Raw genomic sequence first — 26,139 nt, 5'->3', positions numbered from 1 at the left:
GGTTCTCCTCCCCTCCTTTTCCCGTCTCTCCTAAGCCCCTACTCTCCTACTCATTGCCTCGCCCTTCGCTTCTCCTCCCCTCTATGATCCACCCCTGCCTCCTCCCCTCTCTTACTCCCTGCCCCTCCCTTCTCCTCCCCGGCATCCCCCTTCCCTCTGAGCCCCGCCTCTCCTCCTCCGCAGCTCCTTCCCCCGGCCCCTCCCTTCCCCTCTAGGCCCCGCTCCACCCCACCCTCTTTGGGCCCGCCTCCTCAGGGAGCCGGGGCGGGGCCTCGGGTGACGTAGTGTTCCCCTGGAGATGGCTCAGCGGCCTGGAGTCGGAGCCCAGCAGAGCCCGACGGAGCCGCAGCCGGACTGGGCCAGCTGCTGTGACCTCTTTCACCTCGTCCTGGGAGACCCAGGTAGCCCCTGGCCAGGATGCCCCGCTCCCAACCGAAGTCTCGTGCGGGCGGGAGGCTGAGCCTGGCTTGGCCTCTCTCGGTGCCCGCTCTCGCTCTCCTTCTCCGGGCACGGGCCTCCTCGTGGGGCCGGCCGGGCTGGTGGTCCTGGACAATGCTGGACCTGCAGCACGGCCGTACACGTGAGGATGGCCCTCCTGGCCCTCCTGGACATGCAGCCGCATGCCGCTGGACACAGGGGCCAGCCGTCGTAGAGCTCCTAGGCAGTGCTGGACTTTTAGCCCAGCTAGCCCTATACTGCTGGAAACAACTGGGCTGGTGGGGCCGGCTATCCTAGAGCTCCTAGGCCTACACTGCCGGACACAGCTGGGCAGGTGGGACCAGTCATCCTAGAGCTCCTAGGCAATGCTGGACATTTAGCTCAATCAGTCTTATGCTGCCAAACTCTGCTGGACAGGTGGGACTGGCCATCCTGCTGTTCCTGGACAGTACTGGACATGTAACCTCAAGCATTCCTAATGCTGCTGGACATTGCTGGACAGATGGGGCTGGCCAGCCTAGCACTCCTAGATAGTTGTCTTATTTGAGTTTCACAAAAATTCCTATGCAGTTATATTATCTTCATTTTGCACATTAGGATGCTTGGGCTCAGAGAGTTTGTGGCTTGCCTGTGATCACACAGCTCAGGTCTTCCTGACTCTTCTCCTTTAAGGCATGCTACCTCTCTAAATATTTGCTGAATGAATCAGTGTTACCCCTCTGGGAGGCTGGTAAGTAGAGTTGATCCAGGAATTCAGATCCAACCTAGGGGGTGATACACCAGGCTCCAAGAATTCTCTGAACACACCTGTGGATGAACTACACGTGCCCCCATTAAATTTTCTGGACTCCAAGAAGAAATAGTAATCCTCTTTATTTTCCTGCAACCTTAGAACTAGCCTATGAAGGTGGGAGGTGTGGAAGAATGAGGAACATCAGACTCTTGAATAGAAAATGGAATTGAAATATATTCTTTTCCTTTGTCAGGGAGTCATTTGCAACTAAGCTAGAATGCTTCCATCAGATTCCTTCTGATTTGCCCAGCAGCTGTGAATTAGAATGATGTACACTGCCAAGAAGTGTGGGATTAGATTCCAGCCTCCAGCCATTGTCTTGATCTATCAAGGGGAAGCCAAGGACAAAAATCGCCAGCGTATCATGCCGATCCGAAACTTCTCCAAGTTTTCAGGTATCCAATGTTTTATCTTACCTACCCTAACTCACCTGGGCTGGTAGAGAGTCTTGAGAGCTGAAAGGGACATTAGGGGACCTCTAATCCCAAAGGCACCTAAGTCATGAATCTCTTCCATAAGATCCCCTGCAAGTGATGATCCAACCTCTGTATAAAGATTTCTCCTCACAGGAAGCTTAGTTAATTCCATTGTTGGACCAAAAATAAGCTTTTCCCCATAATAGATTGAAATATCCTTCCCTGCAACTAATTCCTGTTGATTCTAGTTCTGCCTTCTGAGGCAAAGGGGGGAAAAAATCTAATCTCTCCAAATATTTGAAGAAAGTGATCATTTCTCATCAAGACTAAGCATCTCAACTTCCTTCAATCAGTCCTGATCAAAATCAAACTTAAATTTTTCTTAGGAAGATTTTAGCAGTAGAACTAAAAATTCCTAACAACTTGAAAATTCAAAATTTAATGAGTAATGGATGCCGCAACATTCACCTTGATTTTGATTTCCTATACTTCAAACCATGGAGATCCAAATTTTTGGAAATGAAGTGTTATTAATTCTTGCCTTCGCACACAACCATCATAGCAGAATTATAAATTCTTAACGGTACTTTTCCTCAATGCTTTGAACTAGCTAAAATGAGTCCTTAGCCCCTGCCTTCTGAATGACTCAATCTTGTCAGTAGCAGAAGGAGAAAAGTTGGACACTCGTCCAACAATAAAAATGTATTGGACACCAATCATGCCACTCATTATGGAACATCTAAAGATGAAACCATTCATCTCCCTGATTTCACAGACCTGGTAATAATAGCAAATATTTCTATAATGCCATAGAGCTTAGAGTATACCCTGCTGACCTGGACAATACAAGAATTGCTATCTCTGATTTACAGGTGAGGGAACTGGAGTAAAGAGAGGTCAAGTCACTGGCCAAAGGTCACACAGGTAGTAAGTATGTGTTAGAGCAAGGACTGAAACCCAAGCTTCTGACCTCAGGTCTAATATTCCTTTCACTGCATAATGCAGCCTCTCTACTTCCCTGGGTTAGGGAAAGGTATCTAAGGACAGATCCCTGGGATCGTAAGATCACATATTTAGAGCTCGAGAGGACCTCAGAGGTCATCTAGTCCAGTCCTCTCATTTTATGGGCAAGGTTAATGCCTTGCCCAGGGTCATGCAGGTAGTGCCAGGATTTGAACTGAGGGCCTCTCACTCCAAATCTAGCACTTTTCTTCTACACTGTGTTACAGTGTGCTATTTGTACAGCTTTGCTGCAACCAGAAGTGAAAACAAGTATTAATGTAGTAGGGAAGATGGAGTTTAATTCCAATATTTAGAGCAGGGAGGCTCTATCATGGATGCCTCAGGCAGTCTGGTGAAGTCTGTGCACCCCTTCTTGGAATCATGTTTTGTTGTTGCTGTTTTTTTAAAATTCATAATTGAAGGAAATGCTAAATTTAAGTTAAAGACCAATGAAAGTAAAGATATAATTTTTTCCCACCCAAGTCACAAACCCCCTGACCTCTGGGTCCAAGGACCCCAGTTAAGAGCCTCTGATTTAGAGGTAAGCCAGGCCCGAACAATTCTGTTGCTCCTCAGAAAAGGCTTTTTTTGGAAATTCCTCTCTCCTTGTCGGCTCTCTTTTGTGCATCTTCCCCCATTAAAATGTGAGTTCCATGTTGGCTGGGACTGGTTTTTTTTGTTTTGTTTTTTTTTTGCCTGTATTTTTATCCCCAAGTACTTAGCACAGTGCCTGGACACAGTAAGTGCTTAATAAATGCCCGCTGCCCATCAGCCTGCCTCTCTCTGAAGAAGCAGAGAAAACCAAAAGTGAAATAAAACAGGTGAGGATTGCTATCCTATAGACCCCAGCTACCTACCCTGCTTGTGGGTAAGACCAGCCCAGTGGATGGATTCAATGATTTCTATATGCACGGAATGAACAAATCACTCATGGTCTTCTCCTTGGAGACCATCAGTACGTGGAATGTGCTAGCACTGCTTCCATTGTGGGCTGTGTTTAAAGGGTGTGAGAAGAAGAACATCTAAGGTTTGGCATCCTTAGGGCCAATTCTGTATTGAATGAATAGGGGATGGATTCTAGGGCTAGGTAGAGGCCAGTGTCCCTTCTTGTCAGCTGTTCATGTTAGACCTGCATCCTCCCAGTAATCTATACAGGGAAAAGAGAGGGAGAGAGAGAGCTCCCAAAGAAGCCAACAGACCCAGAACACCAGTGTGAGCACAACCCGTCCCCGTGAAGTACTCATGAGTGTGTGTGTGTGTGTGTGTGTGTGTGTGTGTGTGGTGGTGTTGTACATCCTTTTTTTTTGTTTGTTTTTGTTTTTTTTTTGCTTTTTGGTGAGGCATGACTTGCCCAAAGTCACACAGCTAGTAAGTGTCAAGTGTGTGAGGCCACATTTGAAATTAGGTCCTCCTGACTCCAAGGCTGGAGCTCTATCCAATGCATCACCTAGCTGCCCCCATCCTCTGTTTTTGAAGAGGACCACAGGTGGCATCTTGATTTGCGCATGAATTGGATTGAAGTGAGGCAGGGTAGGCATGTGAGTGCAGCACTGACAACCTATTTCATGGGACTACTACAAATTAAGGATTTTTTTTTGTTCTCTGTCACTGACACCATACCTAACTTTTTCATTTTTTCAGACTGCAGTAGAGCTGCTGAACAGCTAAAGCATAACCCAAGACACAAGGTCTACCTTGAGGGGGTGTCTCTGCAGCAGTTGGAGAAGTTATTCACTTTTTTAAAAGGTTTTCTAAGGGGGCAAACCTTGGACCAAACTATGCAACAAATTCAGCGGGAAACAACCATTGATCCCGAGGAAGATCTGAACAAATTAGATGATAAGGAACTTGCAAAAAGGAAGAGCATCATGGACGAACTCTTTAAGAAGAATCAGAAGAAGAAGGATGACCCAGATTTTGTCTATGACATTGAAATAGAATTCCCACAGGATGAGCAGCAACAGTCTTGTAGTTGGGATGCAGAGTCCGATGATGAGTTCTAATACTAAACAGTTTATTGGAACACCAAAAAATCTACATTAACTCAGACAACATTGTTTAGATGTTGCAGAATTTCAGAAGGACACTAAATGTACATATTGTGCCAAAATAGAATTGACTGTGTTATTTTTCAATCAACAAACATTTATTGAGCATCTATTATGTACAACAGTATTTTCTTAATCATTTAACCTGGTATGGAAGCTTGCCATTGGTATATCTACGGGGTACTGTACAGGTACAAACAAATGTTCTCTGATGATGAGCAGGGGACCCTGGCCTGCCAGGAAAAGGCTAATACAAGTAGAGATTCCCCAATCCTGAATTCCTAATGCTACATAAAGTAGGAGCACATAAAGCACAGAATCTACCTGTGCTAAATGAATGACCAGAACAGTCTGTCCAATTCATAAGTATGTATCTTTGTAGAAAAGGTTTTTATATAACAGTTGATCTTAACATAGAAATTACTCTCCTTTCTCCAAAATATTACTTAGGGAAGAAAAATTTTTACATACCAGCTCAAAGTACTTCATAAAAGAAAATAATAGTGATAGTAATTCATTGAAGAAATAGAAAAATAATTGTCAGAACTCCTACTTGTTCATTCCTATAGGCATTTTTTCAGTGACATCATGGACAGAAATTTTTCTTTTAAGAGACTGAAACTTAGTCCTTGCATAAAAAAAACTGAGTCCTCAAAGAGTTGGCAGAATTAGGTAGGGAAGCAAAACTAAGAAATAAAAAACAGAAAAATAAGAAAATAAAAAAACTGTGAAATAAAAAATCATTTGAGTACTAACTGATAAACTATTTCTCAGAAGCAGAGGGGGTGCAGGGCTTTGAGAGACTTAGCCATTCCAGGTCTCTTAGCAGATCTAAGTAACTAGAGGAGAAAACATCCAAGGTTCACCCTTTCCGTCCTCCCTCCTCTTTAAAAAGCCCTGTGCCTCAACCTGGTCCACACTTGATGCTGTTTCTCACCAAGCTGAACATCACTTGTTCTTCTTATCTTGGGAGGCAGCATTGTACAGTGGGAAGGATATGGGGTCCGAAGTCAGATGATCTGCAGAGAGGGGTAACTCATGGCTCTAGTGCTGCAGGAAGGAAGAAAACAAGCATTTATTAAGCTTCAATAAAGCATTTCTTAAAATGCATAGAAGGACAAAGAGGGTACATACATGATTAGAACAATTTTGTTACTACTTAGTTAAATTTAATATCTGTCTTTTAGAAGTTTTGTAAAACAAGTTCAGTTTCTTATACCAAAAAACAAACGTACAGAGAAAAGTAAAAAACCTATAAAACTTGAAAACGATAAAATGGCAGGTAAATGAACTGATTAAGCATACTTTATGCAAATAAACATTAAATATTATTGTGTACAGAGTGTTTGGCACAGTGTCCATGCCAGGTGCTGGAGAAGATACAGAGATTAGATAAGATGTGGTACAAATTAATAACAGATCACAGTTAGCCCCAAAAGATCACCAGATAAGTGATAATGAAATGCTAAAAAACTATGTCTTTCCTTATTTCCACCACATCAAAAGTCTTCCTCAGAATTACTCTAAAGTCTTATAAATCTTCATACCTGTTCAGGAACTACCTTTATCCATGTCAGACTTTCTCTTAACACTGTGTCTTGATTATATTCAAACAGATCTGGACTCCCAATGACTAGGAATGCCTTCCAACAATGCAAATCTCTATCTGTCCATGTCTGCTCATTATGTGTGATTTATCCATGTTTTCCCAAAAATTCACCACAGGAGGTGCAACCAGTGTGCTAGAAGTTGCCCTTATTTCTCATTATCAGAAAGCACCAGTGGATTACCCTAGCTGTCCACCTGTCATCCATCCCTCTTGCCAGAAGATGACCAGTCCATCTTTTCCTTTCATACCATTCCTCAATGCCATCCTTCAGACTTCCTTGTTGGTTACATATTACAGCCTGCTCCCACCCACCATGTGCCTCTCAGTTACTCTCTGTACAATGCCTATTAATCCTTCAAAGGCAGTGTAATTATATTGCCATATAGCAACATTAGTAAGATCGTAGCAGTGAAAATATGGGCCTTTGCTTTAATGAGAAACTTGGAGTCATTAAAAAAAAATCCTTGCAATTTACAGAAGCAAGTCGGCTACTCTCCTTTTAATTATAATAGCTAGCATTTATATACCACTCTGAGGTTTGTTAAGCACTTTGCATGTTATTTGATCCTCAAAACAACCCTGCTAGGTAGGTGCTATTATATCCAATTTACAGATAAGGAAACTGAGGCCAAAAGAGTTTAAATGATTCACAGAGTCACACAGCTAATAAATGACTAAGACAAGATTGGAACTCAGGTTTTTCTGACTCCAAGTCCAATGTCAACTGTATCAACCATACTACCTAGCTGTTGTAAGCCCGGGCCCAGCTCATTTTCCAGCTATGCTCTCTTTCCCAGATTACATACAGTTGGACAAATTTTGTAAGGTGTTCATCCAGGGGTATATGCTGGAGTCAGCTAGCACCAGCTCTCGAGAGTCAATTGTTAAATTTTCAGTGTGAGCATTTACATCTTGGAAATCAGCAAATGTGACAAATCAGACCTTGATTTTTTTTTGGTTGTGGTTTATCAAAAATGATGCATAAAATACATACACTAATATACACTAAACTTAAAAGTGTATCATGCATACTTTTTTTTCTTCAGAAAACCAGTTGTTAAATATTTACCAGTTAAATGCATGTTGAAATCTAAGAACATCAATAATTACCAGCCTATATATCTACTCTCACATCTACACAAATCTTTATGAAAGTCATCTATACATGAATTGCGGACATCTGGGATCAGCATTAGTAGGGAATAAACAGATTTTCTGAAGCAAAATTCAACAATGGGTCACATTTACTATCTCACAATTAAGTGAAAAATATAGAGCATTGAGATTCCATTGTGCTTATCATTTGTTGATCACACAGGAACACAAACCACTTAATTAGACAGAATAAAAGATTGCCATTTATCTTCTACAGCAAAGTGGTCTCCCACCCATATATCAAGATCATTCTGAATTCCTTGGACTATATAACAGCAGAAGTAACCCTGTTCAACAGCTCTCTGATAATACACATTAGGCAAAGTATAAAGAGAGATACTCACCAAAGGTTTTCACCACAATGATAGAAGAGATCCAGCTTGAGTCCAAGATAAGTAGAAAATCTCTGTGCATGGTGAAGTCTATCAGATGTACTTGTTTTCAAATGACATACAAATGACAATAAAAAATCAGATTCTCCTGGGAGAGATTTATAAGTACTCAATGGAGTTTGACCTGTTCATCCACACAGAAAAGACCAAGTGGATGAAGAACATCTATTACTTTGATTAGGCTAAGTAAAATATTTATTTCAATTCTATTCTTTCAATTCAATTCTAGCCAGTCTAGTCTAGAGTTCTCTTCCTTGAAAAATATTTCTTTACATTTTTCACAACTCACTAATAGCTGGTGCTTATTCATTGGTGGGCAAGCCTGGGAATAACCGATGTGCTTTTGGGAGGTTCAGGACCCCCACCTCTCCCCAGCTCCAAAGTACAGGACAGGGACATCTGGAATGAATTCATGCATTCTTTAAGTCAAGTTGGCAAAGGTTTATTGTCATGCTAATATGGTGGGCAGAGCTCCTTAGAGAATTCTGCAACCTAACAGGAATGATGCTAAAACTTATATAGGAAAAGCAGTGGATTATGTACCAAGTATGCTAATTAGGTGATAACATACAACTTTGGTCACAGACGTCATTCACTACTGGAAACCAGGGAGGAGGTTTCTTAAGGGGTGTATTTTTGGTCTGTTATGTCTGTAACAAGACAGCTTCGGGAGCTGATGTCTATAACTTGACCTCTGGATAGTACATAATAACTGTGGGAATCAGTACATGATAATTTTGTTGATACAAGATAGTACAAAGGAAATTCTACAGAAGTCAGCTTGTTCTTTTATCAAGGAGAGAGTGGGCCTCACTGGGCCCACTCATGAGTTATTGCCAGAGATAAGGTCTTTGGGCTGGGGAGAAAATTGTCAGGCATAGTGTTTTGAGACTAGGGAGAAATGTGATCTTGGAAGTGGGGTCCAAGTACAAGCACCCAAGCACCCCATCATAACCAGGGCCTGAACACCAGAAAAATCCACTGAAGCAGATAATGTAAGGAACTCGAGGCAGGTGAGTGGGAAGCATCAGGAACTTGGAAGAAAGCCTGGCCCAGCCACAGAGTCTAGGACTCAGATCCAGATCTTCAACTCCTAAAACAAGCAGAAGAGAGACAAGGCAGCATCAGAATCCCAGGCAGAGATTCTACCACTCACTTGGGCATAAGGCAAAGGCTTGTTAATAAGAGAGCCGGGTAAGAGTAACCTAGATACAAGATCAAAACATCATAGATCCAGAGTTGGAAGGTATCTGAAAGGCCATCTGGCCCAACTTCCTCATCTCCATAGATAAGCAAGCTGAGGCCCAGGAATGCACGGTATATGCCCACGGTGGGGTTTGAACCCAGATTCCTTGACACCATAGACAGTGGTCTTTCCATAGTACCGATGGTGACTGACTTCTCTTCATGTCTTCCTTACCTAGAAACAGTACTTCCAAGATCAGAAATGGAGCTCAGCCTTTTGGGGAGGGAGAAGGAGATAAGACAGGAGAGAGTTAAGTGGGATGTGTTGTAAATCTTAGATGAAAATGGAGGCACGAAGGCAGAAAATGGAGTAAAGTTCAGACTTGGATTATTATCTTAATGCCATACCCACATTGCTTTACAAGATCTACTGCTTTTAGTCCCGATAAGATTAGTGGTAGATGTGAGTTAGACAAGCACAACTAGAGAGATAAAGAAAGGCCTTTTCTAGAAAGTGGCACTTGAACTAACTATGAAGGGACCTAAGATTCCAAGAGACAGAGGTCAGTAGGGAAAGCATACCACGGATTGGGGCAGCCTATGCAGAAAAAAGACAAAGGGGAAAGATAGACTGTCATATTCAAAGAATAGCAAATAAGCCAATTTGGCTGAACCTTAGAATGGATGTGTAGGAATTGTGTGAAATCAAGCAAGAAAGGTAACCCAGAGCCTCATTGTGAAGGGCTTCACGTGGCAAATAGAGGACACTATTGTAACCTTTTGTATTTTATCTTCAGATTGAAACAATGAGGAATCACTAAAGCGACTTGAGCCAGGGAGTGATGTGGTCAGACCTGCACTTTAGGATTATCTGTTTGGTAGCTGTATGGAGGATGGATTAGAAAGGGGAGAGCCTGAAGGCACAATGACCAGGTAGGGGGATGTTGCAATAATCCAGGTGGGGCCATGTGAATGGGGGGACGGGACAAATGGATGCTGTGGAAGCAGAATCAGCAAGAGGGAAGGTAGAAAGAGGGAAGAGTCAAAGATGACTTTAGGTTGTGAAACTGAGAAGCTGGAAGGACTTTGCTACCCTTGGCCGTCTGCTTCTTTACAACTTTGAGGCATTTAGTGAAAGGGCTGGTGCTTGTTTTTGTGGCTTTCAGAAACTGGAAGTGTGGTTGATATGAAGAAAGTTCACCCTAGGACCTGAGTTCCACATTTAACACATTTCAGTATTTAGATCTCAGTGCAACAAGTTCAGAAAATCCACTTTCACAAGCATATGTCATGGGGAAAGGTGTCAGGTACTTCCCAGCTTTATCAGAGAGTTTTGAGCACTCACAACAATCACAGATCCCGTCAGTCTATCAATAAATATTTATTAAGAGCCTACTACGTGCTAGGTACAGTGCCAAGGACTGGCAAAGAAAGGCAAAAATAGTCTCAGCTCTCAAGGAGCTTACAGTCAAATGGAGGAGATAACATGCAAACAACTATGTACAGTTAGGTAGCACAGTGGATATAGCCTAGGGCTTGGACTCAAGAAGACCTGAGTTTTGGGGCAGCTAGATGGTGCAGTGTATAGAGCACCCGCTCTGGATTCAAGAGGACCTGAGTTCAAATCTGGCCTCATATGCATAACACTTACTAGCTGTGTGACCTGGGCAAGTCACTTAACCCCATTGCCTAGTCAAAAAAAAAAAAGAAGAAGAAGACCTGAGTTCAAATCCAGCCTCAGACACTTACCAGATGTGTGACCCTGGACAAGTCACTTAACCACTCTGTGTTTGCTTCTCCATCTGTAAAATGGGGATAATAATAGCACCTCCCTCCCAGAGTTGTGAGACTCAAATGAAACAATAATTTTAAAGTGCTTAGTACAGTGCTTGGCACATAGTAAACACTATATAAATGTTAGCTATTAATAACAATAGCTATTATGTACAAGCAAGCTATAGACAAGACAAATTGGAAATAATTAACAGATGGAAGGCTCTAGCCTTACAGAAGGGGCTATTGTAGAATGTGAGAGTTCATCTGGTACCTGATAGAGGCCAAGAAGCAGGCTGGGGGAGCCTGGAGTTTGGAGAGGGAGCGTCTTGTTCTAGGAACAGGCCAATGTCAATGGTTTGCAGAGTTCGTAGAGGGGAGTAATGCATAAGAAGACTGAGAAGTTAGAAAGGAGCCAGGTTATGAAGGGCTTTGAAAGCCAAACACAGGATTTTATATTTGATCCAGGAGGTGATAGGGAGCCACTGGAGAGGGAGGGGACAGGGTCAGACCTGAGCTTTGGAAAGATCACTGACAGCTGAGCGGTAGATGGACTGGAGTGGCGGGGAGGGAACTGAAGTAAGCCAAGGGTTTTGCATTAACATTAGTTTTAGATTATTAGGCAAACTTATTTCCCCCTAAAAATTCTCAGTCTCATGCCATTGGAAGAGGTACATGCGTGCTAGAAACCCATGGTATCTTGCCCTAATGAGGTGAAAACTTTTGCACTGAATTGCCACTAGATGTCAGTCTCATTTAATTTTGGTGGCATGACTTTGGGGTCCATTCTATCAAATGCATACTTTTGAGATTCTACAAGCACCTACTTGATATACAGCACAATTTTTGTTTTCAGATTAATTTTCCCTTTAAAAAGTTGCAAATATATTAGTACAATTAAAATTAAACAGAAACTTTGATACTTCAAGAATCCCTATTTTATAAGCATTTTATTCCGTTCCCCAGCAAGTCTTAATCCTGGTACATTTTAGGGAATTGTCTACGAGGTATTTCCTTGGGCTAGAAAGCACACCTCACTTGGTGGCCAGTCTTCTCATGATAAGCCTCTCCAAACTTACTTAGGCCAGACTTCTGACCACAGATACATAGTCCATCAAGAGACATATTCGAAGTCTTTCCAATTTGGTAGAATCTACTAGAGTTTACATTCCCCCAACATAATCTCCAAGAGCCTCAGATCACCTCTGTTCCCTTATGAAACAAAGTAGTGGGACTTTAGTGGAAGCGCAATAAGAAATCACTTTGGGAGACTGAAATCATAAAACCATCCGTATAAAACCGCATCAGAAAGATTGGTGAGAATGTTAGCCATTTGGTCAATAAACATTTATTAAGTGCCTACTATGTGCCAAGCACTACCTTAAGTGCAATAAGAGTCAAAAGAAAGCCCCTGCTCTCAAGGAGCTCCTCATTTTATTGGGAAGACAACGAGCAAACAAATATATATAAACAAGCTTCATACAGGATGAATAGGAAATAATTAAAGAGTGGAAAGCACTAAAGTTAAAAAGGATTGAAGAAGGCTTCCTGTAGAATGTAGGATTTTAGTTGAGACTTGAAGGAAGCTAGGAGGCAGAGGGATGAAGGAAAGCGTTCCAGGAACAGAGGACAGCCAGAGAAAACGTCCAGAGCCGAAAGACAGAGTATTTTGTTTGTGGAACAACCAGGAGGCTGGTGTCACTGGAAGAAAGAATACATTGTGGGGAGTACGATGCAAGAAGACTGGAAAGGCAGGAGAGGGCAGCTTACAAGGGTTTCGAATGCCAGAGGGTTTTGTATTTGATCCTCAAGGCAATGAAGAGCCCCTGGAGAGTTAGGGAAGAGGGGCTTACTAGAGTTTATTAAGTAGGGGGTAACATGGTCAGACTTGCTCTTTAGGAAAGTCACCAGTGGCTCAAAGGAGGATGGTTTGGAGAGAGGAGAGACTTGAGGCGGGCAGACCCACCAGCAGTCTGGACATGAGATGAGGGCTTGAACCAAAGTAGTGGCAGTATCAGAGGAGAGAAGGGGGTGTTTTCCATAGCTGTTACAAAGATGAAAACTACAGATTGAATATGGAGGTTGGGAGACAGTGAAGAGACCAGAATGACACCAGATTGGGAACCTGGGGGCCTGGAAGAATGGTGTTGCCTCACAGTAATCAGGAAGTAAGGAAAGGGAAAGGATTTAGGGCAAAAGATGAGTTTGGTTTTGGACATGTTGCATTTAAGATGTCTACTGAACACCCAGTTTGAGATGTCTGAAAAGCAGTTAGAGAGGCAAAATTGGAGGTCATCAGAGAGATTAAAACAAAATAAATAGATTTGAGAAACATCAGAATGGTGATGATAATTAAATCCATGGGAGCTGATGAGATCACCAAATGAAGTAGTATATAAAGAGAAGAGAGCCCAAGGCAGAACCCTGTGGAATACCTATAGTTAGAGGGAGTAACCTGGATGAGGCTCCAGCCTGAGAAAGAGCAGTCTAATAGGTAAGATAAGACTCAGGGTAGAGTGATGTCCCTAAATCCTAGATAGAAGACGGTATCAGGGAAGAGAGTGAACAACGGTGTCAAAGGGTGCAGGACCCCGGAAGCAGGGACCCAGAATGATTTGAATCTTTGGTCCCAGCCAACTTTAACATTTAGGTGAGCTTTGAGAAATGTAATGAAATTCTACCCCCTGGAGCAAGGTTAAAAAACCGAAGACTTCATCCTTCAAAGTGGTAGAGATTGGCAGATGTTAGAGCCAGAGCAGTGTCTCAACTGAGATACTTATACTGAGGTGTTTTTCCATTGTTTGGATTGAGCTGTGGGTCAGCTGGCTTGCCCCTCCTTAATGACAAGCTGAGGAGCCAGAGATGACCATTCCAGGGACTCTCAGCATCCATCTGAGTTGCAAGAAGCAAGGTCTTTTAGTGAGACTAGAATGACTTAGACACTAATTAGGAGCAGAGATTTATCTGCTTCATCAATTCTCTGTCTTCACACGCTGATCCTTTCCTCCAGCTGGAGGGTGGTACAAAAGGGAAACCAAAAATATTTTTAACTCTGCTCTATTGCCCTCCTCATCAGAGGAACAGCTGGCTCCTTTAGAACTGTTATCTTTTTCTTTTTCAATGGGGGAAGGGGAGGTGGGAGAGTGAGAAAATAAATGCTTGTTAATTGAAAAAAAATGTTAAAAAACAAAGCTAAGTAGCAGGTGCTGGCATGTGTACAAAAAGAACCATTATCTTTTTAAAGCAGTATTGTTTTAAGTTTTCTCAGTGTACATGTGACATCATATTAAAAGCCAGATGGCCATTTGAATCTGTCCAAATTCTGCTTGAATATGAGTGGTGAGATTGAGCTAAGAGGGAGAGCAAAACCTGGAAGGGAAGCAGATGTAAATGATTCAAGTTTAATAAATCAAATTTGGATTTAGTCACTGGATACTAGCCATGGACTTTGGCTGCTTATTCAACTGAGATTGTAGTGCATTAGAGGGAAAAAAGAGAATGATAATATCATAAGCCGTATTCCTCCTAAGACACAACAATAAACTGTAGATTGTGAACGTGGGCAAAGCAGGGCAATTTTTCCTTTCCTTTTTAAACCCCCGGCAACTGCCATTTAGGGGTACTCTGTGGTTTGAAAAGAAAGCCACACCTCAGGAAGGAAGGAGGGAGTTCCTCCCTAACACATTGACCGCTTAGCCTGCCATGTTCTCCCGAACCAACTGAAGGGTTCTACATACAGAGAAATGGCCGGATAGTGGAAAGAGCAAAGTAAGAAACCGCCAGTGAGGAGACAGATTCCAGTCCTAGAACAACCTAGATCTAGAACAGAAAGGTACCTTAGTGGTCACCTAGTCTAATCCCCTCAATGAACAGGTGAAGAAACTGAGGCCCAGAGAGGTTAAGGGACTTGCCTAGTGTCACACAGGTACTAAATGATAGGACCAAAATTCAAACTCAGGTCCTGTGATGCCAAATTCATTACATTTCTCTCTCTGCTACTTTGTCATTAACTATTTTTATGACTTCAGACAAGTCCGTTTACTACTTTGCTCCTGCTCATCTGTAGAATCATGGGCCTGGACTAGGTGATTTTAAGGTCTCACTACCTCTAACTCCTTTTGATCCTCTTTTTTCTTCTTAAAATGTTTTGTTGATGCTCCATTCTTTCCATTCTTTTCTTTTTTCTTTTTTAGTTTCTTGGGCAGTTGACTTTATTTTTTTAATTTAATTTTTATTTTAAATTCTGAATTTTCTCCCTTTCTCCAGCTCCTCCCTCACCCATTGAGAAAGTAAGAAATATGATACCCATAGTATACATATGAAGTCATAATGCTCCTTTTTGATGTCGCTGTCACTTCCCAATAAGAATCCCCACAGCCATAGAATCCTCTTTTGTAACAAACAAATACAGTCAAACAAAGCAAATCCATACATTGGCTGTGTCTGATAATGTATGTCTCATTCCACACCTATCCTCCACCAGTTCTGTGCTGAGAGGCAGGAGGCAAATTTCACCATCAAGCCCTCTGTTATGTCAGTTATGCCCTTGGATTCTAAGAAAACAAAAGGATATGGAATAAGAAACCTTTCTTTTTATACCACCTTTATTCCTCTGCTTCTAAGATCTAGATGTAAAAACTAACATTCTCTTACTTGAATTTGCAATTGATAATAAAACTTCTAGGTTTGCCAATATTCATAGATAACTCTGCTTCAAATCGTCCTTTGTTTCTTTTTTAAAAAATATATTAATAGTGAAATTACTAGATGAAAGGGTATGATCAATTTTTAAAGCTGTGTTGTATCTTGATTTCAGCAAGGCATTTAACAGTGTCTCATTATATCTTTGGAATTAAGATGAAGAAATGTGGGCCAGATGATAGAATAATAAGATTGATTCATAGCTGTGTAAACATTAACTATATAAAAATATTGATGAATGCCTTGTTGGATAAAGGTCTTTGTTGAAGTATATCACCAAAGATATGTAGGTTCTCTACATAAGCCTGTCCTTCTTCAGATTTATAGCAATGACTTGGGTGAAGACAGTAAGCTAGGTAGAATAGCAGAATTGAGGTTCCAAATTATCTTGACATGGCATATGGCTGGATTAAAAGTAATCATATATAGACAAATGCAAAATCTTACACTCAGGTTCAGAAAACCATCTACAAGGGAAGGGTGGAGGACTTACCTTAACGGTGCTTAATTCTTAAAAAAAAAAATTAGAGGTTTTAGCTGATCATAGAATCAACAATATGATGTGATATGGCTGCTGCCCGTTCATCCCTAATGAAACCACAGGCTACTTTACAAGTCTAATATCTAACTCAAGCTTCACTGGCTTCTGCCCTGCTCAGACCCTATTCAGACATACTGTTTAGAGTTCTGGGTAGCACATTTTAAGAAGGATGCTGACATGGTGATTTTCATCTCCAGACCCTTTTACCACATGCTTTCCTTACAACCCCACAAGGTAAGCAACATGAGTATTACATTTTACAGTTTAGAAAATTATTGCTCAGAAAGGTTAATTAACTGTCTAATGTCACATAGTAACCATAAGAACCATGATTTGATTATGTGTCTCTTGGACATAATTTGAACTCATGTCTTCTGGCTCTAAGTGTGGTACCCTTTGTATAACACCATGCTGGCTTTCCAAAGGAAGAGGGGAACGTTAGCATCAAATCACCTACCATGAGAAAGAAATTGGGGGTGTTTAGGCCAGACAACAAAAGGCAATATTTAAAAGACACCTAAAGGATTAAAATTAAATTCTTCTCTAAGAGACAAAAAATAGAATTTGGACACAAGTGGGGATGATTCTGGGTAGAAGATACCAGCTATGGTAGGTCTGGATCCTCAGAGGAAAAAAACCATATACATATATATATATATATATGTTCACACACATATGTACATATATATACACATGTATTTACATATACATATACATAACAGACACATATACATGTACATATGCATATACATTTTAGGAGTGTCTAAGAATTGTCATATGGACTTGGGGCTTTTTGGGGACTCAGTGTATGGCACTGAGGAGGCTATTAAGAACTGTGATGATATTCTGGAGGGTAAAACACAGGGAGAAGGACAATGCTTAAGCCTCCTTGGGTCCCCAAAAAACAATACAGAATTGGAGATAGAGTCCATTGAGCCTAGAATCAAGTCAACAAACATTCATTAAGCACCTACTATGTGCCAGGTACTCTGCAAAAGTGCTAGGGAGATTTTTGAAAAAGGAATAATAGTCCTGCCTTTTGAGGAACTCAGTCAAATGAGAGAAACAACATGCAATCAACTGTGTCCAAACAAGGTACGTGCAAAATAAACTGGAGATAGTCGTGAAAAGAAGGAATTAGCAGTTAGGAGGATCAGGAAAGTCTACTTGTAAAAGGTGGAATTTTTAGCTAGGACTTGAAGGAAGCCAGAGATTCCAGAAGGCATAGATGTAGAGGGAAAATATTCTAGGAATGAGGGACAGTCAGTGAAAATGCCCAAACTCAGAAAATGGAGCTTCTTGTTTGTGGAACAATAAGGAGGCCAGTGTCACTAGATTGAAGAGTTCATGGAAAGGTATAAGGAGACTGAAAAGGTAAAAGTTTGTTGTTGTTCAGTTGTTTTTCAGTTGTGTCCAACTCTTGATGACCCCATTTGGGGTTTTGGCAAGAACACAGGAGTAGTTTCCTATTTCCTTCTCCAGTTCATTTTACAGATGAGGAAACTAAGGCAAACAGGGTTACATGACTTGCCCAGGGTCACACAGCTAGTAAGTGTCTGAGGCCAGATTTGAACTCAGAAAGATGAGTCTTCCTAACTCTAGGCACAGGACTCTATCAACCATACCCCATGGCTGCCCAAATAGTAGAATACTGGCTTAATAGCAATAGAACAACTATACCTGAATTCAAAACTCAGGACAAATCAATTGCAGTTCCACCTCGTATAACAAGTCCCACTTACAGTTTAGAGCAATGTAAAGTTTTTTTTTCCCCATGTTTCACTAACAATTGATTAACAATAAATAACAAAAAAGAAGTCATCTTCAGTACTTGCATACAAATTCTTTCTAAAAGCATTCATTCATTATTTTGCTTTTCTAGTTTAACTATATCCTGGTATAAAAATCAATCATTAAAAATCAAGAAAATAATTACACTCTGAAGTCTTACATATAATGAATACATAATAGTTCACTCAAAACACAGAGGGGGAAAAAACAGGCTGCTTCTAGCCTGGATGTCTTAAAGTATTGAATATTAACCCCTAGGGTAAAAGAAAAAATTATTTTAAACAACTGAAGTTTATAGAGACTGTTGGCTCAAAGATGTAATTTTCACATATACTATTCCATATTCAGTTTCATAATTTTCATAATCAGTAGTCAGACAATTCATCATATAAACCATTTCTACACCATAAGCAAAGTCATTCCCCACTTTGGCTGTGTTTATGTTGGGGAAGGGGATTAGTTACTCTGTAAGATAATGTTCCAAATCACTTCTAGACTCAGAGTAGACTTTACAAAGCCCTTATTTACATGCTCTCTCTCCTGTGTTCCTTCTTTCACCGAGCTGATAAGGGTTTATAAGTTTACCAGGGATGAAAACTTGGTAGGTCTAGCAAAGCCTAACACAACAATGAAACTTCCCAAGCAAAGAAATAAACTATGACAAACCAGGGCATACCCATTTCAATATTAAAGACAATCTTTAACCAGAAGGGTACTGTTCCAGACAAAAGTTTCTAATGAGTAACAGTTCCAAGTTATAAAGTGATAGCATTCAGGTCAAAAGAAGAGCTAATCTCCAGAAAATACATTATACTCTAGGTATCACATCTCTGATAAACAGCATTTATTATGTGATGGTTTCCCAAAATCGCAATGCAAGAAAAATCAAGCATACTACAGTACTAACATAAAATAATATCATAGATTTAACATATGGTTAAAACTAAACTTATTGCCGGTCAAATGTATTGCCAGTTGAATGCATTTCTGAATTATCTTTTTAAAAAAATTTCCCTTATCTATCAATTGAGGCATTCTATACTAGTTGCTTTCAGAAACCAGCATAGAGTAATTATGATACAGTTACAAAGAAGGCCAAAGGCATTACCATTCAGGGCAAAGATAAATCATACTGTGAATAATAATTTTTCCAATTAATTTAACAAAACCTAATATAAATTTTTTAAGTTTAAGATATTTGGTGTGTTAGCCATGCCCAATGATCTTGATATGACTTAATTTTGATAGAAAATACAATTATAATTCTTATTCTTATGGTCTACAAACATTTTACCTTAATGCCAAATTTTAAGTGCATTTTCCATCAAGGTGTGTTTTACCTATAGAAGGTCAAATATCACAATTGTTCTAAGAGAAAAAATACATCTCGCTTTAAATGAAACTGTATCATAATTTTGTTTAGGATTGATTCAAATGAATCAAATTGAATAGATTGAATCAAAATTGATTCAAATCAAATTTGGTTATATATACAGTTTATATAGTTGTAAATGGTACTGGGACCTCAAGCAGCCCATCAGTATCATACAGAATATCACTTCAAAGACTGTTAACTACCAGCACTGCAAGGTATAGATCCCAATACCTTCAGTACTGCCAAAGATTAATTGGCAGTCCTGCACTTTCAACTCCTGCATTTGGGTACATTCTCAGCTCTTCTGAAACATGGGAATTGTAAACATAACCCCTGTTTTAGTAATGAAATTATGCATATATATTTCCCACACAAAGATTACAATATACCATTCTATTGGTTCTTCAAAGACAGAATTTTAGCATGTTTTATTAAAGTAATTCCATGCTGCAAATTTATTTATATAGTTTCCATTTGGCAAATGTTGTAACTGGATCTCAGACTATGGTCAATTGTAAATTGTGCTATATGATTTCAGCTATTTTTCTAAATCAACAAGAAATGAGAATCAATGAAAAAAAAAATGAAAGAAGGTGACCCTGTGGTACCAGATCTCAAACTGCATTACAAAATGGCAATCATCAAAACAATCTGGTTCTGGCTAAGAAACAGAATGGTAGATCAGTAGAATAGATTAGGTATACAATACACAGTAGTAAGTGACCAGAATAATCTAGTTTTTGATAAATGCAAAGATCCAAGCTTTTGGGACAAGAATTCACTATTTGACAAAGATTGCTAGGAAAACTGGAAAGCAATTTGGCAGAAACAAGTTATAGATGAACATCTCACTCCATATACCAAGATAAGGTCAAAATGGGTACATGATTTAGACATAAAAGGTGATACCATAAGCAAATTGGGAGACCATGGAATAGTTTACCTGTCAGAGCTACAGATAAGGGAAGAATTTATGACCAAATAAGAGATAGAGAGCATTATGAAATATAATTTGGATAATTTTAATTACATCAAATTAAAAGGGTTTTGCACAAACAAAACCAATGCAGCCAAGATTTAAAGGAAAGCAGAAAACTGGGAGAAAATTTTTTTACAGCAAGTTTCTCTGATAAAGGCCTCATTTCTCAAATATATAGAGAACTGAGTCAAATGTTTAAGGATATGAGTCATTCCTCAAGTGATAAATGTTCAGAGGATATGAAGAGGCAGTTTTTAGATGAAGAAATCAAAGCTATCTAAAGACATACAAAAAAATGCTCTAAATCATTATTGATTAAAGAAATGCAAACTGAAACAACTCTGAAGTACCACTTCATACCTATCAGATTGGCTAATATGACAGAAAAGGAAAATGACAATGGGAAAAATTGGGACACTAATGTACCATTGGTGGAGTTGTGAACTGATCCAACCATTCTGGAGAGCAATTTGGAACTATGTCCAAAGGGCTATAGGACTGTGCATACCCTTTGACCCAGACCTCTACTAGGTCTGTATCCCAAAGAGATTCAAAAAAGGAAGGAAAAGGACCTATATATACAAAAAAAAATTATAGCAGCTTTTTTTTGTGGCGGCAAAGAATTGGAAAATGAGGGGATGCCCATCAATTGGGGAATGGTTGAACAAGTTGTGGTCTATGAGTGTGATGGAATGCTATTGTGCTATAAGAAATGATGAGCAAGCATACTTCAGAAAAACCTGGAAAGATTTGTATGGACTGATGCTGAGTAAAGTGAGCAGAACCAGGAGAATGTTGTACACAGTCACAGCAATATTGTATGATGATCAACTCTGAATGATTTAGCTATTAACAGGAATACAATGATTCAAGACAATTCTGAAGGACTTATGATGAAAAATGCCATCCACATCCAGAGAAAGAACTGACGGTATCTGAATGCAGAGCAAAGCATGCTTTTTAAAAAAACTTTCTTTATTTTCCTTGGGGTTGTTTATTTGTTTTGGTTTGTGTTATCTTTTATAATATGGCTAATATGGAAATGTTTTGCGTGACGACAAATCATAATTGATATCTAATTGCTTGCCTTCTCAAGTGGGGGGGAGGGAGATAATTTGGAACTTAAAATTTTAAAAAACTAATGTTAAAAATTGTTTTACATGTAATTGGGAAAAATATAAAAATCAAAAAAGAAGAAGAGATAACATTTCATGAACAAATAAATCAACAAGAATATCTAAATTGGTGAAACAAAACTCGAGATCACAAGAAATCTCAAAACTAAAATTAACAAGCATTTCTCCAAATAGTGTTCACACATTTACAGGCATAGAAATCTTCCCATTCTTCTCTTATGTCAATGAGATCCAAAACCTTCTCAAACTTTCTCTTTTTTTTTCCTGTGGATTTTGATTAAAGTCCTGCAAACTTCAAAATTGTCTTTCCATAATCTGATTTAATACTTCATTACTTCCTCACTCTCTCTTGTCTTTATGTTTCCTAATCATATATTCAAATCCATTCTCAGAACTGGTTTTATTCACTCTACTGAATTTCTCTTTTGCAAATTAGCACATTTTCTTATGAAATACCAACTAATTGCAAAACTTTTACTTTTCCCCGATCAAAATGGAAACTTTTGTGAATTTGGAGAAAACATCTTCTCCCCTTAGAAGTCAAAGAAACAGTTAGAAGGTTGTGTAAATAGAGTCTGTGCTCAGTCTGCATTTTATTCAACAACAAGGTAAGCTTACTGATTCTATATTGAGGGAAGCTTCCATTATCTTACCCAACCAGGATGTTCTTATGGGACTAACTAGAACTTCCTGCCCCACTGGAATAAATTCCTGAGACTCCAAAGTTCAGGCAAAACTTTTCTAATTTGGGTTCTTAAGAGTTTTCAAATGCATAGTGTATTCTAATTTCTTTAAGGTGACTTTGCTTGTGGTTTACCTAAACAATTAAGTTCTATTAAATCATTCACAGAAGATATACAGTGGCAAACTAAAATCTTTTAAAATTAAAGTTTGATTATTCTTTGATCATTATTTGCATTAAGAAGCAAAATTGTTGCCAGAATTGCTAAAAATTGTTCTCTAGAAATTGGCTTCATTTTCATTTAAGACTTGAGCATTTTCTTTCATTTTCCAGGGACGAAAGAAAATGATAGAAGGGTATGCTATTTGTGTGAACAAGTGTTAGGCAACTGCAATCCCTATAACCTACTAGGATCTTTCAGACTTTCATAATGTAGTTCACAAATTTCTTTTCCATTCACAAATTTAGTCTCTAATTAATTCACAATGCTGTAAATTTCTCCAAAGGGGAAAGGATCTTTTCCTTCTCACCTCTCCCTCTCTCTTTGTATTCCCTACCTGGCTAGAATTAGGACACAAAGGTAAGATTGTATCATTTTGAAAACTTTGGAATTTTCAGCAGTAAAAGTTACCAGTCTTCTCCTAGCTGTTCTTAAAACTGTCCCACTGTAAGTTTACTCAAACTTACAGTGTCCCACTGTAAGTTTACTCAAAGGGTCAATGGAAATTATTGTTTATCAGGAAAGCAAGTTTAGCATCAGAAATGTAGTAATTACAGACATCAAGGAGAGTTGATTTGGGTATGAAGCTTCAACAATTAACTTAAGCCTATGCAATGTTTCAAAATCAAAAGATCTTCCCCAGGGCCAAGGATGTCAAGTTTTAGAAATTAATCCTGTTCAGAGATTTTCACAAAGATATCAAATCCAGGTTTTAGGCAGACTAGGTTCTTTGAGTGGAATGTTCTTCCAATTAGCTGAGAGGCAACCCAAAGGGATATCTCTAGAAAAGGAGATTTGACCAGGAACAATTTAGGTTCTAAATCTGCAGGCAAATTCCACAAACTATAATTATGAAAACCAGATTATAGTTACCAGAACCCAAGGGATGTCATAATGATCACTGACTACTCAAGACAGAATTGAAATTTCAGATTTATATTATTAGTGATAGGCATCTTACTAACCATTTGAGATTTATATCAGACCAGACCAGAACAGGACTATCCAGGAATTTAGAGAAGGAAGTTAGCCAAGACAACATGGTAATTACAAATGACAGACAGACAATCAAACAAGTCTCTTGCTTATTTGACTGAGAGAAATAAGGTGAAGGGGCCCCAGATTCAGACAAATCCTAGCCCTAGCCTGGGTATTCACCTAGAAAGAGAAGAGGCCCCCCCCATTAAAACAATCAAGTCCTTGCTTTTGATTTCTGAATCATAGTGCCATGCTTCTCAGGATATCAGTGTGGCTAGAGTTCAATGGTCAATATTTAATAGGTTATTCAGATACAAGAGATAAATTAGACAGGCAATACAAACAAATACACAAAGCACCTGCCTGTCTCTGCAGTTTTCTGCAACTTTACTGGTCAGTCAATTTTTCCTGCCTATAAAATCTACCTTGTGTGCACCAGAGGATTACTGGGCTAGAAAACTCAATCTAATCTGACCTAGACATCCCATCTGGAGTCACCAAATAATTGAGATAAAATGTATCTGAGGATCAATTGATTAAGTACTACTTCCAATTATACAATCAATGATGCAGAGAAAGGAACTATACATAGGTCCCCAAAGTTGGCAATACTATCCCCTGGGGGATGCTGGAAAGGGCCAGAGGGCAGTAGTAACCTCTGGTGCAATTGGGGGGTGTTGAATAAAAATAAAGTGGCGGTGGAAGCACAAGGAAAAAAGAGAAGAGAAGAAAAACTTGAAAAACTGTTCATACATGTTTCATCTGTTGTATAACAGAGATGAAGTCATAGTGATTACATTATTTTCCAAATAAACACACAAAATGAAAGTTATAATCAGTCAGTAGTCAAGTCCTCCGACAGGTCTAAACAAGCAAGTGTTGGCAGGCAAGCATGTTGTGCATTGTCAGAAGTCCAGCATGTGAGGCAGTTAGGTGGCACAGTGGATAGAGCACTGGCTCTGGAGTCAGGAGGACCTGAGTTCAAATCCAGTGTCAGACACATAACACTTATTAGCTGTGTGACCCTGGGCAAGTCACTTAACTATATTGCCTAGATGGAAAAAAAAAAAAAGAAGTCCAGCATGCATCAGCAGGCATATGTGTCTGTAATGATTTATTTGCAACATGATATTATACAGTTACATGATGCAATATTGTGTCATCAAAATTTCAATGCAGGGGAAAAACCCATAAATTTATAATAAATTATTAAATTTAAGATGCATCATTAAAAAAAATTATTTTTTTTTGAAAGACACAAATTTCAAGAAACCCATTAAAGGGTTAAAGAAAGTAGATTTTCAGAGGGGGACACTGAGTAATTTTTTTAAAAGGGGGCTGTAGGGGACAGCTAAGTGACGCAGTGGATAGAGCACCGGCCCTGAAGTCAGGAGGACCTGAATTCAAATCTGACCTCAGACCAAACATTTGACACTTACTAGCTGTGTGACCCTGGGCAAGTCACTTAACCCCAATTGCCTAAAAATAAAAAAGGGAGGGGCAGCTGTAGGCCAAATAAGTTTGGGAACCTCTGGGACCATAGTTTCATTATGCTCAGAGCTCAGGTTCCATTGTTAAAAAAATCAGTGAGTCCTAAGTATCAGTTTTAAGCTATATTATATAGGATTTGGTTACATAAACAGGATGGATTTGCAAATGGAATTGCAAAGAACAAATAAAGGAAGATAATGATTTACAGATTTACAGATCAAAGAACAGATGGCAGAAGGGAAAGATCTATATCAAGTAAAATAAGAAACTGATCAGTTAATACCAAACCTGTAGTTGATATCTCAAACTTTATTTTGCAACTACATGACTTGCTCATCTTAAGTAAATGATAGAAAGAAGGTCAAGCCAAACATTCTCTTATCATATTTCTTTCCTTTCTTCTTTTTTTCCTTCCTTTCTTCCAGAGTGGAGTCTAATGAACTCAAAGACTCCTTTATATTTACAATGGGTCCATAGAGAAAGGTGATTGTTCTGAGATCTGCAAATAATGAAGGGAATAAATTAAGATCATAAAACAGAAAAGCAGGAGAAAAAAATAAAGGCATCAAACAGAGATCCCAGACACATTCATTCACTACTTACAGTTCAGACAGAAAAAGGGAGAAGCTATAGGTTTACACTTCTGTCTACCACGGTTTTAGTTTTGGCCCCTAGGGACAAGCAACCATCACTGCCCACATGCTCTGATGTGAAGAGTGGTGTAAACTCTAACCACCACCAGATAACTCCTCCTTGTGGTCAAGTCTTATGGCACCTGACACAGTGCCACAAGGCCTGGCCATAAAGACCACAAGAATATCTGGAAGAAATGAAGCAAAATGAAATTATAAGTGAAATATGAGTTCTGGAGAAAAGAATTGGGAGGAGAATGAATACCTTGCAACTGAAAGTTGAAAAATACATTCATGTAGAAAGGAGGAAGTAAATGTGAACTTGTTATTTCATATCATTGGGGTGAGTTAGAAGAGTACCATATATAAACATCAGGTACAGGATAGCTATTTATTTCTTCTATACACACAAAAAAATGTTTTAACACACACAAGGAGAGTGAAACTTAAAATCATCACAACATAAAGCATTTTGGGGGAACTGCTAAAATGGCATTTTACATTTCACATCAGCTCTTTATGTCCAAACAATTCCCTCCAGAATCATGTCTGCTAGCAGGCCAGGCCAGGGCTTGGGCTCACCCTCTCATCAGTGATCTCTCCTCAAAGAATCACTATAGCGAATGTAGGAGACAACTTGCTTATGTCAGCCAGGACCAATTGAGGTACCTAAAAACTCTTACCTCTCAAACTCTTAAAGTTATCTCCAAGGCTGGAGACATCCTCAGGCTTACTGTTCAGTCACCTATAAAAGGGAAAGAAAGAAAGAAAGAAAGAAAGAAAGAAAGAAAGAAAGAAAGAA

At 39.4% G+C, this 26,139-nt stretch overlaps 1 protein-coding gene and 1 long non-coding RNA gene across 3 annotated transcripts in view; one reads left to right on the top strand and one right to left on the bottom strand.

Moving 5' to 3' along the window:
* The first annotated feature begins 279 nt into the window (after nt 1-279).
* On the top strand, nt 280-6,837 carry CEP19 (centrosomal protein 19). Of its 2 annotated transcripts, none has more exons than XM_027845278.1 (3): nt 280-401; nt 1,425-1,626; nt 4,291-6,837. In XM_027845278.1, the coding sequence occupies exons 2-3, from the start codon at nt 1,497-1,499 to the stop codon at nt 4,650-4,652; spliced, it is 492 nt and encodes a 163-aa protein (XP_027701079.1). In that variant the 5' UTR covers nt 280-401; nt 1,425-1,496; the 3' UTR covers nt 4,653-6,837. The 2 variants fall into 2 exon arrangements, with proteins under 2 accessions (XP_027701079.1, XP_027701080.1); XM_027845279.1 differs by lacking the exon at nt 280-401 and adding an exon at nt 662-1,168.
* A 1,892-nt stretch (nt 6,838-8,729) lies between these two features.
* The window catches only part of LOC114030452, a 54,787-nt gene continuing 37,377 nt past the window's right edge, over nt 8,730-26,139 (bottom strand). Inside the window, exon 3 of the long non-coding RNA XR_003567609.1 lies at nt 8,730-8,946. This is a non-coding gene — a long non-coding RNA (uncharacterized LOC114030452). The remainder of the gene's footprint in view (nt 8,947-26,139) is intronic.

Source organism: Vombatus ursinus, unplaced genomic scaffold (genome assembly GCF_900497805.2).
Source record: "Vombatus ursinus unplaced genomic scaffold, bare-nosed wombat genome assembly UNPS02014959.1, whole genome shotgun sequence".
Lineage (NCBI taxonomy): Eukaryota > Metazoa > Chordata > Mammalia > Diprotodontia > Vombatidae > Vombatus > Vombatus ursinus.
This window is presented reverse-complemented; position numbering and strand designations above follow the sequence as displayed.